The 16,646-nt window shown below is 41.1% G+C and overlaps 1 protein-coding gene across 2 annotated transcripts; it reads right to left on the bottom strand.

The window, feature by feature from the left end:
* Positions 1 to 375: 375 nt before the first annotated feature.
* Positions 376 to 6,936, bottom strand: LOC115670682 (microtubule-associated protein 70-2-like). 2 transcript variants are annotated; one of them, XR_004004533.2, is made up of 12 exons: positions 6,513 to 6,936; positions 6,290 to 6,375; positions 5,103 to 5,168; positions 4,818 to 4,988; positions 4,546 to 4,716; positions 4,285 to 4,440; positions 4,046 to 4,192; positions 3,846 to 3,917; positions 3,227 to 3,760; positions 2,956 to 3,143; positions 820 to 912; positions 376 to 627 (listed from the first exon to the last, which is right to left on the bottom strand). XR_004004533.2 is itself a non-coding variant. In XM_030592002.2 (11 exons), exons 1-11 carry the CDS (start codon positions 6,793 to 6,795, stop codon positions 873 to 875), a joined length of 1,914 nt encoding a protein of 637 aa, XP_030447862.1. In that variant the 5' UTR covers positions 6,796 to 6,935; the 3' UTR covers positions 376 to 872. The 2 variants fall into 2 exon arrangements, 1 of the variants encoding a protein (XP_030447862.1); XM_030592002.2 differs by having other exon boundaries at positions 376 to 912; positions 6,513 to 6,935.
* Positions 6,937 to 16,646: the final 9,710 nt, after the last annotated feature.

Below are 16,646 nucleotides of genomic sequence, written 5' to 3'. Positions count from 1 at the left end.
TAAACTTCAATACCGACGGCAAAGCATCACGTGCCAGACTGTTAGCTAGACATCTTGTGAGGGGCCACTATGATATATCCAGTAATTTCTTGTTTACATCAACAGTTGTATTAAGCTAAGTCCACCAACTTCACCTATTCATTTTGTATCACGGAAGGGTGTCACCGGATCAGAGTAGATTGCTTCTGATTCCACCGCACCAAAAGGATCATATTTGATGTTCGCCACCGAGGATGCAAAAATAGATTTTATCATCTGTCGATTCTTTGTCAGTTTTCCATGAAGACAAAGGAAAAGGAGAGAATCCAAAACATGCTCGACAAAAGCAGAAATGCGCCTCAAAAAATAATCATAAATTAGTAGACCCGCTAGAAGTGTAGATAGAAAAAGAAACAACTTGACTGTTAAACATCTGATTACAAGAATATTAACAAACGTGAACAACAATCGCAGTACTCGCTGATTGATCACATATACAAACTGCCCCCAGATAAAAAGATAAAAAATATGTCAACTGATATAAAATGAAGGCCAGAAAGCTACCCATAAAACAACACAACCACTGCCACTCAAAACCTGATAAAAGGTTAGCCCAGCATCAATGCCTTTGTCCTTCTGTCTGATTCTCTAAGCAGATGAATAACATTCTAGGTTAGAAGCACACAAATATGATTCACTGTTTTGATCTCTTTATGACTCTCCTACACTTTACCAAATTCTATAGGGACAATGGCACCGGCATGGCAGTTACAAACTTACAATCTTATAATCAACCTCTAAAGGGGTCGACGAATAATAAAAAAAAATCAAGGAACTCACAAACATAGCTTATGCCAACATGTTCCTTACAGCTCTTGCATTAGGGCTTCTGGTTATTGGGTGCTGCGTGTTAACCCAGTTCGAGCCACATTCCTGCACAACGATGGGTAAATATGTCAATGCCATGGCTATACAGGGAAGAAACAGATTCCAGACTAGATCTACTCAGGGAAAAAATACATATAGAGTGAAGAAAGGAAATAATTAGTCGAATGTAAGGCTCGCACCACGACTAAGGAAACGAGTTGATCTGACACCTCAACAAGTACAAAAGCCTACATGCAAACATTTTGGGTAAAGATAGGCAATGCCAAATCCTCTCAAACTTATTTCGACTTGCTTCAAAATTGGCAAAATATCGGCAAATAAGGTGATTAAATTTTGGTCTCACCTAATTGATCAGAATAAAACAGGCAGAAGAGACTGTAGGTTTGTGCAAGTAAAATTTCAACTGGCAAGTATGATCAAACATAACTTGCATATCAAAATGAGGTACATTGAATACTAGATTGTCAGCTATGTATTGAAGTTGAATGTTCCTGCACAGTTTGTTTCTGAGAAGGCAAACCAAAAGCATAATGTGTTCGATTACAGCCAAGCAGCCTACCATGTACATATTATTTGGGGGTTGGGAAGGAGTTTTAAATACTACATTTTACCCGACCATACTTTGTTGTACCCTAGCAAGAGATGCATTCAGAAAAGCCTTGTACATAAAAGCAGACCAAAAATGGGGGATGTGCCATGTATTTCGATGTTTCAATAGGCTATAGGCAATGTGTACATATACTGATGTGAACTCCTCCAAGCATAAAAGGATCCTAGCCAGAAAGCTGAAAATTAATGTTCTAATGCTTCCATTAATGCAAATGTCAGATGACTATCTCTGAGAAAATTATAAGTACTTTACGGTAAGGTTATTTTGAACAGCAGAAAGATAAAGACTTCGTCATAAATGAGCTTGATGAACAAGCTAAAAAAGCCCTTTACTATACCACCAACTTATCTAAGACTAAGATCTATAGACGAATGCACCCCATGACGAATTGGATGAGTGTCTTTCCTTTGTCAGAATAGAGGTGAAGGTTTTTTTTACTTGCTAGGCACCCAATATATGGTTATTAAAGATTGACAGACGTGATATAGGACCCTAGGGATGCACTCATCTTCTTTGCTTAAAAATTGGTTTGAATCACCACACTAATTCTCTTGGGCCACTTCTAGGAGCATGAACCTGTGTGCTCCGATAATTACCTACCATGGGACAAAGGGGTTGCCACGCCCAATTGGGATTATTCCAATGCTCAAAGAGTCGAAACGACCCCATTTATACCCCCAAAAGAAAGATGTGATATTAGACAGGGTCATTATCTTAACCCAAACAAGACAACCTTACAAGGACATGACACTTTTTGACCAAGCACGACCGCATGGCTTCAAATATAGGAGTTGAAAAGATACAAAGAGTTGAAGGATCAAGGTACAGGCACAACAAAAGGAGACAAAGAATGAATGATTTCCATATGTTGACAACCAAAACCCAACAGGATTAGTTCCGAGTATAAATATCAGATAGAATCTAAGTACTTTTGAGTTTTGACACAATGAAATTGATGTGTTTTCTTCAGGTGACAAGGATAAAGTTCACATGCATGCAACCAAACATGACTACTGATAAGAGACCAAGTTGGTGCATCGTCCTCCATGTCTAAGAAAAAGCAACTTTTATGCACCACGAAATACTAAGCTTAACTCAGATACAGACAATAAATATCTGGTTTGATTCACCTCAAAAGTATAATAGAATTTCATCAAGTTCTATAAACTCAGTGGAGCAGATCTAAAATTCTTTGGGTGAAAAAAAAAAAGCATTCATCAAAAGAGCACCAAGAAGGCACTAGGAACGTGTCAATATTTTATGGGAGAGGTACTTTATCAACTCAAGAACATCTAAAGCATCAAAAAAAGGAATCCTAAAGCAAAAGGTTCAAGGCAAAAACCCAAGACTCTACTTCTTACTACTTAGGGGACTTCACTTAATTATCTTCTATACAAGTATAAATAGGATGTCAACCATTCCTTAGAGATCATAATACTTCACGGAAATCAGAATTAGAGCAAGTTTCATCAAGTTACCTTCCCGTTAGCAGCTGAGAACTGCCGATTGGATTCTTCTGATTGCTAAACCTTTTTGATCTACTTTCATGTTCCTTGTCCACCCGCATAGCAGCAACCTCCTTCTCCATCGCAGCTACTTCCCTTCTCATCTTCTTTGCTTCAACCTCCATGGCCTTGGTTAGAGTTTCTACTTTTTTGGCAAGCATCTGCAGTGTAGGAAATTACACCAATAAAACACTGAAAAATAAAACTGTAGAATATCATGACAAAAGCTTGACAAGTTATCAACCTCTATTGCATCATCCTTGTCTTTGAGGCTTTGATCTTTCTCGTGACCAGCTTTCCTTAAAGCTACAACTTCTTTTTGTAAAATGTCATATAAAACCCCAGGAACAGTGTCTTGAGTCTCAGCAGGAGCGAATTCATTTGATTTATCATCAGAGTTTCCCTTTGAGAAGTCATTTTCTTCTCTCTCCTTGGATGCGTCACATGACTGGTTTGGAGAGTAATTTGTACCGGTTCCATTGGAAAGTAATTTACCCCTGTCTAAAGATCTTGTGCCGCCATCAAATGACCTTGATGTTCCTTTGGCATGTTTCAATACCGTAGTAGCACCAGAAGAGAAAGATTTTGATTGTGAAGCTGTTTTCCTGGATAAGAGTCCACTTGCAGTAAGCCTAGACACATTATCAGCCCCACCAAGAGACTGGCGCCGGGAGGGCCCATTGCTGATGCTCCTCCCCTCTAATGCACTACGATTATTGCTGCCTGAAGATCCCCTCACACTCTCCTCTATAACTTTGAGCCTCGACTGATATCTCTCCTGAAAAAAGTGGAAGATGAGACTTCAGACCCTGCCTAAATAATCCACGCAACTACAACAGCCTAAAATGCAAGATAAGTATTACCTTTAAAAGAGCCTCGGATCTCGCTGCTCTCTCAGCTATAGCAAGTTTATCGCGCAGTTGCTGCATTTCTCCCTGTACAACTCATAAACAGCAACATAAACTTTTGAGAACGGAACATGCACAACATATTAACTCCCCAGAAGCAAGAAATGGTGGCGAGGGGCCTTCAATGCCAACAACTAAGATAGCTTAAGAATTACCTGCAAGAATCTTCGTTCTTCAAGCCATTGCTTAACAGGCATTACTTTGTCATTGGCATCTTTCCACTCGTTTGCTACCACAGTGGCCACTCTGTTTGCGGTGACCTTTGCTCGGGCCAACTCCCTGTCAAGGGTTCTCCTCTCTTCCTGGAAAAACATGTTATTGAATAAGAACTGAAAAAGATATATTCGCTCAAACAAATTCTCTAGCTGTGCATGCAATAATCCAAACGAATTACATTCATTTCTTGCACTTTGCGCTGATAATCCCTCACAGCATTTGCAGCTGCACCACCAGCCAGAACAGCCTCTTCCAGCTCCCTTACAGTCTGTGTAAGCTTTTCAACCTCGGCAACCTTTTGCCTGTGCAGTCTGTCCAAAATTTTATTTTCTTCCTGGTTCAAGAAGAGAGGACGAGTTTGAGAAATAATTTTGGATAAGTTCTGAGAATCAACCCCAAGTTCCGATAAAATACTAAAAAATCCAGCAGCCAATTTAACCTGGCAAATTTCGATTTGTTTCATCAATTCTTGATTCTTATTTTGGAGATCATCCACCATAGAGGCCTTAGCTAAGGCAACCTGAACAGTCCTCTCAGCTTCCAGTAAAGCTGCTTCTTTGGATTTAGTAAGACGGTCTAGAGCTTTGTTATCATCTTGAAGCTTTGCAATCTGAATAGAAATGAGGCAAGAAACAAAATTGTCAGATCACCGGCTTCCATCAAGTGGTACCTTTTACTTTGAAAAGGCTAATTACATCATGGAGTCACTACCTCCTGCTTTGCAAGCTTAAGCTCAGCCTCCAAAGGAGCGAGAATGGCCTCAATGGGAGGCATGTCGTCATCTTTCTGAGCAGCGTGAACCCTTCGAAGAGTGGCTTCAGCTGCAAATTGAGCTGCCATGGATGCCTTCTTCTCTTCATTGATTTTCTTAATTTCCAGATTCTGTTATTCAATTTAAAGATTAATATAGCTTGATGAGAAGGCACGGAAAAAGGGCGTGTAAATATATATTTTAGTACATTGGCCAAAAAACAGAAGAAAAGTTTCAGTAGGTACTTTATTTTCAAGAAGCTTCTCAGTCAACTTGAGCTTCTCTTCCACCTTAGACAGTTCCTCAGTGAGCTACACAACACAGACACAGAGAGAGAGAAGTCAATGTTTATCCTCTTATTACCAAAGAAACAAAAAGAATAAGAAAAGGAAAGATAGTGTTAAGAGTATCTACGGTAACAAGTTAATAATGTTTTACCCTTACAAAATAACCGTACTATTCTTAGTGGTCTTCCTAGTCTTGGATATACCAATAACAGAAGTTCAGCTTCTTTCATACTGTGGGATATGCCATACGGGTTCTCTTAAACAATGTAGGGCTGCATTATCTACATCCAGATGCTAAGGGCGCTTCAGTATTCTTTACAACCCAAAGTCACGTTATCAAGTAGTATCATCTTTAAATCACCCATTCTCCTAATAAACCACCTTAATGAGTACTTATTTGGGAGGTCAACCAATTTCCATCGCTAATACACATTCTGTGATTCCATTGGTCCTTGCATGCCCACAGGTCTATTACAGCTCTCGTGTCAACAGCACTCGTTCTATGCACATGTTGATATCCTAATAACCAAACTCTCAATCCGACAAAAATTGCCCCAAAATGGCCTTCCAAATAAGAATTTCCTTTATTAGCACAACGCATGTCCATGAAAGAAAATACTGCTATCAGCCGCATTTGAACATGGAGATGTGCATTAGTACCAAGAAATGGAACTTTCTAAAGTATCAAATTTCGTAAACGACTTAATGCGTGATCGAACTCTGAATATCCACATAATAAATACACATAGATTTTATCCCTGAATCAGATAAGGAAGACACTCCACCGCGAATGTGTCCCCCGACATCCGCTGAGCTGCAAGGTGGTGGCATTGAGCAAGAAGAATCTAAAATCCAAACTATGCTTACAAAACCTGTAGAGCAATCAGGCGGCGGGCAAACGAAGCAAAAATCTCAGCCTTCATAATATTTCGGGGATTCGAATCACTTCACAATGTGACGGAGTAAATGCATTAACCACGTGCTTCAGTAGCCATATCAAGGATGTTAAGATAATTCCGAGTAGATTGCTTTTAATTTAAAACAAATACAACCGTATGAACTAACGGAATATTAACGACACAGTTTCATCGCATCCAAAATGGCAATGTAGAAAATAAACGAAAGAGTCCAGGCGATATTATCACCTCCTCAACAGCCTTCTCTCTGAGCCGCTCGGACAACCTCAGCGCCCTGATCTCCGCTTGCGCCTCCCCGAGCTCTCTGTCCTTATCTGAAACCCCATCACGAAGCCACGCACGCACGCACGGTGAAAAAAAAAAAAGCAACAAACGGAACTCAAACACCAAAGACACGCCAAATCAACACGAGAATCCAGGCGGAAGCCGCCGGATCCAGCCGCATTCGCACCTCTGACTTCGTTCTCGAGCCGATTGAGCTCGACCTTGACGGGATCTGAGCCGTGGAGCAGGGTGATGAACTCGTTGTCGGCGTCGAAGCTGGGCCGGACCGAGGTCCGCCTGCGGGAGCCGCTCCGTCCGCCGCCCTCCTTGAAGGACGCCGACGCGGTGAGGGCGGCCGCCGCCGCCTCCGACCTGCCGCCGTTGCTGCTGCCGCAGCTGGTGGTGGTGGTGGTGGTGGGGAGCAGCAGCAGCTCCGGGGTCGCTCCCCCGTCGCCGGACGCCTCCGCCATTCGCCCGATCTGTATCAATGCCCCTCCTCCTCCTCCCCCGCTCACGCCCGAAGATCCATCCGCCAGGGTTTCCACCACAGCGGAAGCGAGAGAGAGAAAATATCCCCCCCCCCCCCCCCCCGCGCGCGCGCGCGCGCAGCGCAGCGCAGCACAGCTTTGCGAGCGAGCCGGGACGATGGCGAGAGCGCGTTCTAGAGAGAGAGAGAGAGAGAGTGGAGCAAAGCGAAATGGCGATGAGAGGGACTTTCTCTCTCTAAGAAACGCGGATTTAAATCTGGGTTTAGGGGGAGGACTGACAGAGGGCCGTGGGGATATGGGAGAGAGAGAGAGAGAGAGAGATTAGCAGATGGCTTTTTGCTGCTGCTGCTGATGCTGATGCTGATGCTGATGCTGCTGTTAATAATAATCTCCGACAGTGCGCGGAAGGAAGGGAAGAGGGAGAGCGGTGTTGTTTGTTGCGTATTTAGAAGAGCGTGTACTCGTTCACTGATCTTTTTAAATTATTTTTCATTTGTTACTTTTTTTTGGATTTTTATTTTTAACCACCGCCTACTTCTCCCGTTCTCCCTTTTGCCCTTTTTCGGCTGCTCCTTTTTTTTAACCGATTTTCTTTCTTTCTTTCTTTCTTTTTTTTGATTTTCCGCCACCCGGCGCTCTCTTTTTATTTTTATTTTTAAACTCTCTTTGTTTTTTTATTCGGGGCGGGGATGGCTACGGTGAGCGGGGATGCGCAGTGCGCACCTGACCGTCGGGAAAGGGAATGCATTTCCGAGGAAGTAGAAGTGTCGTGCGCGCTTTTCTTTTTTTTTCTTTTCTTTATCTTTCCTTGTGTTTTTTTTTAATTCTCTTGGCACTTGTTTTGGGGTTGGATTTATTTTATCGTTATGTTTCGTACGTTCAAACTTCGAAGCCCACGGCCCGGAACTTGGACATGCTTTTGGCAATTGGACAAAACAAAGGAAACGTGAGTTTTCTTTTTTTTGAAAACGGCAAAAAATAACATTATGGTCACGGTCGTGAGGTATTCGAATGGACCGCTATACAAGAAAGTACAATCGCTGAAACCATTAGAATAAGGCTCCGTTCGTTTCGCGGATAATGTATGATTTCCAAGAAGTCGTTATCCAGAAAAAATGATAATATTTTCTTATATTTGGCTGCAATATGAAAATGAACTATAAAATATATTATGTCGTTTGGTATGAAAAGTTTGATTTGATTTTCCTAAATAGACACACACTATTCAGACGTTGGAATCTTGTGAATGGGCAACCAGAGAACTAGGTACAAGCACTAGAGTCTCGGGTTCGGCCACGATGGACCTCGACCCAAGCACCGGGGGTCGGGGCACAGGCACTTGGGTCTTGGGTGCAACCTCGATGGACCTTAGCGTGGGCACTGGAGTCCCTGGCTTGGGCACGATCTTTGTGGACCTGGGCACGATCTTTGTGGACCTGGGCACAAACTTTGTGGACTCGGGCTCAAGTGTTAAGAATCTAAGCTCGGGTACCGGGATCCCTCGTCTGGCCTTTATGGACCTAGGTCCAGGTGCTGGGGCATCGAGCCTAGCCATGATGGATTCAGGCATGGGCACCGGGGGCTCAGGCTTGCCCTTGATGAACCTAAGCAAGGGCGTAAGGAATTCCAACATGGGCACTGAGGGCACAGGCACAGGCACTGGAGACCTGGTCTTGGATGCCGAAGACCCAAGAACCATCGTTGGGGTGAGTAGAATTTCAAGCCCAAATACTGATACCTAGTCATATTTTGAAAAATTATTTTCAGTTTCTTAAGAGAGAAAATCATTTTCCTGAATTTTAACATAAGTTTTCTGTTGATGTATTTTCCTAAGCGAACCAAATGCCCGAAAAACGAGGAAAATTTTTTTTCTGTGAAATCAACGGAGCCTAAATGACCTTATTATGACCTGGTTCGATCAATGCGGTTCCAACTTCTAAAATGATGAGAACTAGAGGATACTCGATGATCTCCACTCCGGTCTCTTTTACTAGAATTGCAACGACCTATAGCTTGACCTTTGCTGCATTCATTTATATCTCTACATATTGCAACTAGACATCCGAGGAACAATTTAAAGGTGCAGTCATGAAATAACCGACCCACATATCCACTACAACATATATACATGCATTTCCATATATAAAAAAATATGGGAAAAATATATATATATATATATATATATATATATATATATATATATATATATATTCTTCAATTTGGCAATGCACGCCGTGAAAATGCTATAAATTAAGGGGGGATTTATAAAATGACAAAAGAATTAATGCTGGTGATGGGTTTGTCTAAATATATTTTAAATTTCAAACATATATATATATATATATTAAATTGATCGGTTCCCGTGTTGACAAAACTCCATAATTTCCGAACATTATTGTTTAAGGAGAAAATCCAGAACTACATATAAATCCATAAAATGCTGATAAGAAATTCCCAAGATGTGGGATCGAGACCGAGGGAGGATTTGGTTCATCAATCTGAACCGTACACCTCTTCATATGATTTTTTTTCCTTTTTTGTTTTGCTTAAGGTTTATCCTTAAAAAAAGAAAAAAGAAAAATAATTGTTTGATCTGTTCTCAATTTCTGAGAGTTTTATAATGATATGACAAATCCGTTCCATTTAAGTTACCGGCTTCTCGTTCGATTCTTAATAGATTTTCGATACTCTTATATTTATTATCTTCTCTTACATAGTTTTCATCAAGAAAAAATTGTCTCGCACTAACAAATAATAGTTGTCTTGATCACACGTCCACGATTATGAGAAATCGAGATTATGCAACTAGCTCAATATCTAATTGTTTAATAAACTTGAATAACCATCTGTAGAAGAATATCTATTGGTATGAATTTTTGTGCAATTTCTAATATATAAAACTACATAAGTAATCTAGGTTCGTATAGGAGTACAAAGATTCTCCAATAAAATAATTATCATATTTGGATTCGGACTATCCACAAGATAAATTCTTGTCTCAAACCTTATGCTGCGTTTGATAATACAAATTCGAGTCAGTATAGAATAACAAATTCTATTATCTGATATTTGGCGACGTTCTCCGGACATGATAAACTTAGATATATCCGAATAAAATGCCAGATAAGAAATCCTGGCATGAGGTCGAATAAATTCGGATTGTATAATTTTTTTAAAAAAATAACCTGATAATTCTAGTGTCTTCCAAGGATGGAGGGACGCATCCGATATTGCTTGGCCGGCCACCAGGTGAGGACCATCACCACACGGTAGCTGATTGTCGTCACTTTTGACCACCGCACGATTGTTGTCGATCTTACCACGGCTAATTGTTCTTGCCATCTAACCCATGGTGTTTCAATGACTGAGGGTAAAAAGGAGAAGTTATACATCACATGGCTATCACCATTGAAGAACTCGATCCCTTCATGAGTACCCTAGGTCCTTCAAGCCCCTTCACTCGCTGCCCCAACGTCGTCCGCCGATGGATTTTCGTCCATCCTCTCTCTGCCCCTCACTACCCCCAGATCGTTGGCTTCGACGTCAATTAGTGTCCACGCTTCGCGCACGGCGTTTGCCACCCTGTCACCACCCCTTCACCTCTACATCAACCGTCGCTACCTCGCCTACCAAATCAAGCACGCCTACTACCTCCCTCTGTTGCTCCACTAGAGACTCATCTAGGCAGGCATCTAGATCGCCTCTGACTCGGTGAAGCTAAACGAGGATTATGACCTAGAGGTGGAGATGGCAAAGCTGGCGGCGAAGGAGACAAACTCGAGGAAGCTGAAGAGAGAGCTGGCGAGAGAGCTCAAGGGGTGAGATTTGGAGATATCGTGCGGGAGATTGCGATAGCCAAGTGGTATTTCCAAAAATTTTCGTTTGTATCTTAAATTGCACCAAACATATGATGAGATTTTTTTATAATCCGAAAGTTATTTGTAAAATTTTTAATCCTATCTTATTTTATTATATTCTAATCCAAATCCAAACGACAAAACACAAACTTAAAGTATTTCCTCGTATCCATCCCAAAACCTTAAAGCTTAACCCGTTTTAGTTTCAGTTGGGCTTGGGACGGTGTGATCCCTTGGTATGCTAGTCCCACTGTCATCCATAATTTTCCTACAAAACAAATGTAAATTTTCTTTCAATTGTCAATTGAAAACACGACAAGAAAGAGTTGATTATCGATCACGGTTCCTTTGTCATGGAGCGTGCACGTGGCAACAGGTTTGTGGAATAATTCTCTCTTGTCACTTTGTCCTCAAAACGAAGCCAAGGACGAAGCGATGGGAAGCCCATTGGAGCTTTTTCAACTCGCATTCCATTCCCCATGGTTAAAGGCTAGGAATCAGCGCATCACATTCACGGGCGGTCGGTCCCCTTCGATTAAAATTTTCGTGAACGCATTGTGCCCTAATGGCTATGAGTCTAGGATCTACATGTACTTTGACAAGGAATTTATAAATTATCATCGCAAATGGAACTTCACCAATCTCTCTATTTAAAAACATTTTCGTCAGGTTCAAGAATCCCGAGCCAGATGAAAATCTTTTTCGTTAACGAGCGTCTAGAGATGTCTACGAAGTAGCCGTTGAACGAAACATTGTAGTTTTGATGTGCCCCAATTGTGTATGCGTTGATCGTCTTATTTCAAATTAAGTATGCTCCGTTATTCGTACTCGATAAGTAAAATATATTTTCGTTTTCATTGCCCTAATAACCACATAATGCGGCATAGATTGTTTCGAAAATGATGGGATATTTGGTAAGCGTATCAGAAAAGTTGTTAACAAAATCCATTTCGAAACCGCAATTTTTCCAGGGTCTTGTCATGCGCCATGACCTTATTTTACGGTGCTATGCCCTGCGAGGGGCGATGGATACTACACGTTCTCCGGCATCATCGAGTATGTGCGCCGCAAATGAGCAACATGGACAAGCATGGTGCCTAGAAACGCCGCTTTGAATAGCGTCCTAAAACCGATGGCCTAACATGCGAGGTAATGATGCCATAGGACCTACGACTAATTGATTCTCTAGTGGTACATTCGGGTGGTGTTTACAACTAGTATGGATACATGATACTGATTAAAAAAAGGAGACATTTATGTGGGGAGAGGTCTGTCCGGAGATACACATTTGATACCTTGCTTTGAGGAGTTGTATCGAGCAGGACCAAAAATGACACATCGTGCTGCTTCTTGCGGCGCAAAATTTCGTGCTTGTTTTACCAATTCATCAAGGTCTTAACTCGGTGTTTTGAGGGCGGGTTAAGGACCCCCCTCTGTTCAACAAGTCCCTAGACTATATGCTATGGGGTTGTTGTCGCCTTGTTGAGTAGGACGCTTCGAGAAAGGATGGGACTATGCCTAATTATTCGACGATGTGTGTGCCGAACATATTCAAAGAGCAATCTACGTTAGATATAGAAAATGGGGAGATAGACCCTTTTTTTTTCTTTTTCTTCTTTTAGGTATAGATGATGACCGGGTCAGTCTATTCGTATCTCAACTAGTCTACCTCGCTCGGCAATATTAAAGGCGCACTCCCCAGCTTCGTCCCGGTACATTCGGGACTTCACTCATGGGAATGCTCCCAACAAGGTTGGAGGATAATGAATTGAAGGGTGAAGTTTACCCGTCCTGTTTGATCCCCCCCATTATTACGATCTTCTTTTAGAAAGAAAGTCGGCTTATTAGCATCCTCCTCTCCCTCTCTTGTCTGGATTCATTCCCTACCGCAGAAATTTCATTATGCTTATCGGGTACCTGGACACTTTCCCTTCATCATATCCATCCAAAGTATCGCAACGAAATAGCGAAGCGTATTCACACAAGTCACAACAACCAACATCATTCAATTCAATATACTTACCATACTCATCGAATACTTACTCCTTTTGGAGCAATGGAGGAAACGAAACAGCAAAGGAAATGGATAGGAAAAGAGGGCAAAAAGCTGCAGGTACTTGGGGCATTTTTGAAAGCGTTGCTATTACTTCAAGAATAAACCTGGAAATGAGAGAGAGAGAGAGAGAGAGAGAGAGCGCCGTGTCCAGCGACCGGTTACTGAATTAGGGAGGGGTCGAGGAGGGACACGAACGCAATCCTCCTGTCGTTTGGAAACAAACGAACAGAAATCGACACTAATTGCAGGGGGAATCGACGGCCAAGTGGATGTGGACACTCCACCTACTCCTCCTTGGGGGCTTTTGGTTAGCGTTCATGCGGGCCCTCCCTTCCCTTTCTTCTGTTCCCTCCTCATCTTTCTTTCGTGCTGCTCCTACTCCTGTAAAAACGACGCCATGTCGGGGAAAAATTCATCAGGCAATGCTTAGCCGTTAGCAACCGTTGAGTAATGACATCATAGGTCTCGATACGTAATAGATCTCAACTGTTTAATCAAGGAATTTTCTAAGTTTTCGGCGAAAGGACACTATAAGTGCCATAAGTTGTGTACGGAGATCACTTTGGTCCATAATTTTTTTCTGATCACTTTGGTCAAATCGGAGAAAAAGAGATCACTTTAGTGACTCCCGCCAAAATTCCGGAAAAAAAGAGCCACGTCAGATTTCCGGTGAGCCATGTCGCATCGGAAATTAATAAAAAAAGAGTGAGTCGATTTCCGTAGCCATCGGCGTTAGCACTAAAGTGATCGTTTTTCAAAAAGTTGGCACCAAAGTGATCCGAAAAAAAGTTATGGCACCAAAGTGATCTCCGTACACAACTTATGACACTTATAGTGTCCTTTTGCCATTTTCTAAGTGTCTACATGCCATGACGCTTTGGATAGAAATGGCGAGCAAACGCATGTGACTAACAGTCAGCATAAATCTCTTGAGAGATCATAAAAGTGCTCTCTCTTTCTCTTGTATGGCATGAATTTTGGTGATATTATGTTGGATTTGTGGTTACGAGTGAGGAGTGAGTGTGCTTTGACATTATGCAATAATTGTTGACCTTTGAAAATTGCTGCATCTTATTTCTCTATGTCATTTTATTGTCTAATGTGACCCACAAATTAGCTACGTTGTAAGATTGCATTGGATTCACATAATCTTGATTGATGGACAGCTAAATTTTGCTATAAAATAACCCATCGCGTGCCTTTGAATACCCTCATTTATCTCCAGGAAATTCTCCATTTTATCGCGTGATAAAAAAAAGTTGTTCGATCAAATCATGTATGAACCTATAATTTCATGCCCTCAAGAACCTACTATTACATACGGAATTTAAGAAATACAAGTAGGGAACACATCGCAGTATAGATTACTGAAACTAAAGCAGAAAACATGAGCATCCGATTGAATTCCCTCGTCATCCACGACTACACACCCCTAGCTCAAAATGTACTAAAAAATTGCGATAAGGTGCAATGCAATAAGGCTTTTTCGTGTAGCAAAACCTGGAAGTGGGTGATATAATGCATCATTGTTTTGACTTCTAAATCAAGGGGGACTATAATTCCTCACAAAAAAAAGTCATACAAGTTCCTCTTTTTGCGGGTTGATCCAGACGTCTCCGTTGATTTATGTTCTTAATTTTTTATCGTGAAGTTGGAAAAAATGAAAATCTAATAGGCTTGTAACTCTTCCTTCATGTCATGATTGCATGTATGGGTAGGCCTAGGGCAGTAGCAACTTGAAAACTTGCACGATTCCTTCTCTTTAGGCCTTTAGGGTTCTATTGCTCGTATAGGGTCGGGGGCAATATTATTGGTACGTGCCATGTTTGTCTTTTTTCTGCACTTGTTTGTCCCGAAATGTCTCGTTTGATTTCGTTGGTGCAACATCAAAGATGCTTATCTTGATTTGATTAGGAAGTTTTGAGACATGGGGTTGGCTTGTAAGTATGAAAGCCTTTTTGAGGTTTCGAAGAAGTTCGCGACTTTGCAATAGTGGGTGGAATTTTAAGACAAAAGCTCTCCAAGGATGATTTTATTAAACTTTGCTTAGGCATATGATGCCTAATCTACCCTCGCTGAATCTCTGTGTTTTATGGACCGGCCTTTGTATTGAACTGGGTGATGGCCGCAACGGCGACGGTAACGGTAACACTTGTAGAATTAACTAGTAATTTGTATGAGCGTTGCAAACTTTGGTGAACTATAAGAGTCAAATTTTTGACACCCTTCATGAATAGGATGGTAGTCAAGTGAATTCCGTAAAATGATTCTTTCAAGAAGAATTTTGGTATTCTAAAAGTACTTAAGTTTCCTTATTTGTATCAATTGTGGGGAAAATTGTCCAAAAAGTCATAAATCTATTTTATGGTGGTCAATTCAATCATAAACTTTTTAATTGAGTCAATTAGGTCCTTAACCTCTTGACAATTTGCCAATAGAGTCATTTTGGTCAATTTTGGCTGAAAATTATTGAAGTTGATATTTTTTTAAAATTTTCTGAATTTTTTCTTTTTTTCCTTTTTTTTTCTCTTTTTTCTTTTTTTCCTATTTCCCTTTATCGGTCGGCGGCCACCGCTCGCCCTAATCTGGCGTGGGCTATGGCTAATAACCTTCGCCGGTCATCGCCAAGGCCCCAACAACCAGCAAAGGAAAATAGGACTAACAAAAAATAGGAAAGAAAAAAAAAGAAAAAGTTCAAAAAATTAAAAAATTTATCCACGTTAGAGCTGGTGGACGGCCGGTGACCATGTTAGCGATTTCCAGCCAAAATTAGACAGAAGGACTACATTGGCAAATCGTCAAAAGATTTAGGACTAAATTGGTCAAATTGAAAAGTTTAGGACTGAATTGGCTGTCGTGCAATAGGTTTATAATTTTTTGGACAACCATCCCATCAAGCGTGACTTAATTTCCTATTTCGAGTCTTTAGACTCTCAAAGACAGACAATTCATGCTCAGTCTAGGAGGATTTTTTGCCAAGATGAGAAAATGGGAAAAAGGATACTATAGTGTTATAACTTTTGTACGACCCTCACTTGAGTGCCACAATTTTTCAATCGATTACTTGAGTGCTAAAACAAAAGGCGTTTGTAACGAATGGCGTACGCTTTTAATCGATCGCTCAACTGCCAATACTTTTTAAAAACGTTCACTACAACCACCAAAGATCTGACATGGCAAGATAGTTACAAGGAATATTTTTTTAAAGTTATGGTATTAGAGTGATCGATTGAAAGTTATAACACTCAAGTAAATGCTTTTCAGCAGTTACGACACTCAAGTGAAAAAAAAAAGATATACAATTATGGCCCTCAAGTAAGCGCCGCGTAAAAGTTATAATACTTGTGGTATCTTTTTCTCATCCTTTGGTTATTTCCCAATCATTTTACATTCAAGCAGAATAACAGCAACCCAGTTTAGAACCAAAATGGTTTAAGATAAAAAAAAACAAACCAATTTCTACGAGCTATAAGATGGATCGGAAAGTAAAATCTCGCCACACCTTCAAGGGCGAACGTCAAAACGCTAGAGGTTAGTGCAACACCTTACTTGGATTATTCTATTGTTGTGGTGACTTGGGAGAGAGGTCAGATCCGATAATATAGGCTTTTATGTGCCGTAGAGAATTATGGCATCGGATTGGAGAGCGATTGATTTGGACCCAAGACTACGTTTAGTGTCTATACGTGGGCAGTCCTAGCGTGCATGTGTCGTTCCTCTCTTTTAATGTAAAACCACTGTGTTTCCTTTTCTGTAGTGCCCGTCGCCGGGACAAAGTGGAAAGTGTTCTTTGCGTGTGGCAGTTGTCCTTTGGCCTTGGCTATTGGCTTAAAGCTCGATATGTTCAACTGATTTTTAGGGAAAGGATACTTAGGACCATTTGCCCGCAATGAGGAAAAGGCACCCTAGTTCTGGTTGGA

This window comes from Syzygium oleosum, unplaced genomic scaffold (assembly GCF_021117445.2).
Source record: "Syzygium oleosum isolate NSW1041296 unplaced genomic scaffold, Sole_v2.1 Sole_v2.03, whole genome shotgun sequence".
Classification (NCBI taxonomy): Eukaryota; Viridiplantae; Streptophyta; class Magnoliopsida; order Myrtales; family Myrtaceae; genus Syzygium; species Syzygium oleosum.
The sequence above is the reverse complement of the archived record's forward strand: the minus strand, read 5'-3'. Positions and strand labels throughout refer to the sequence as shown.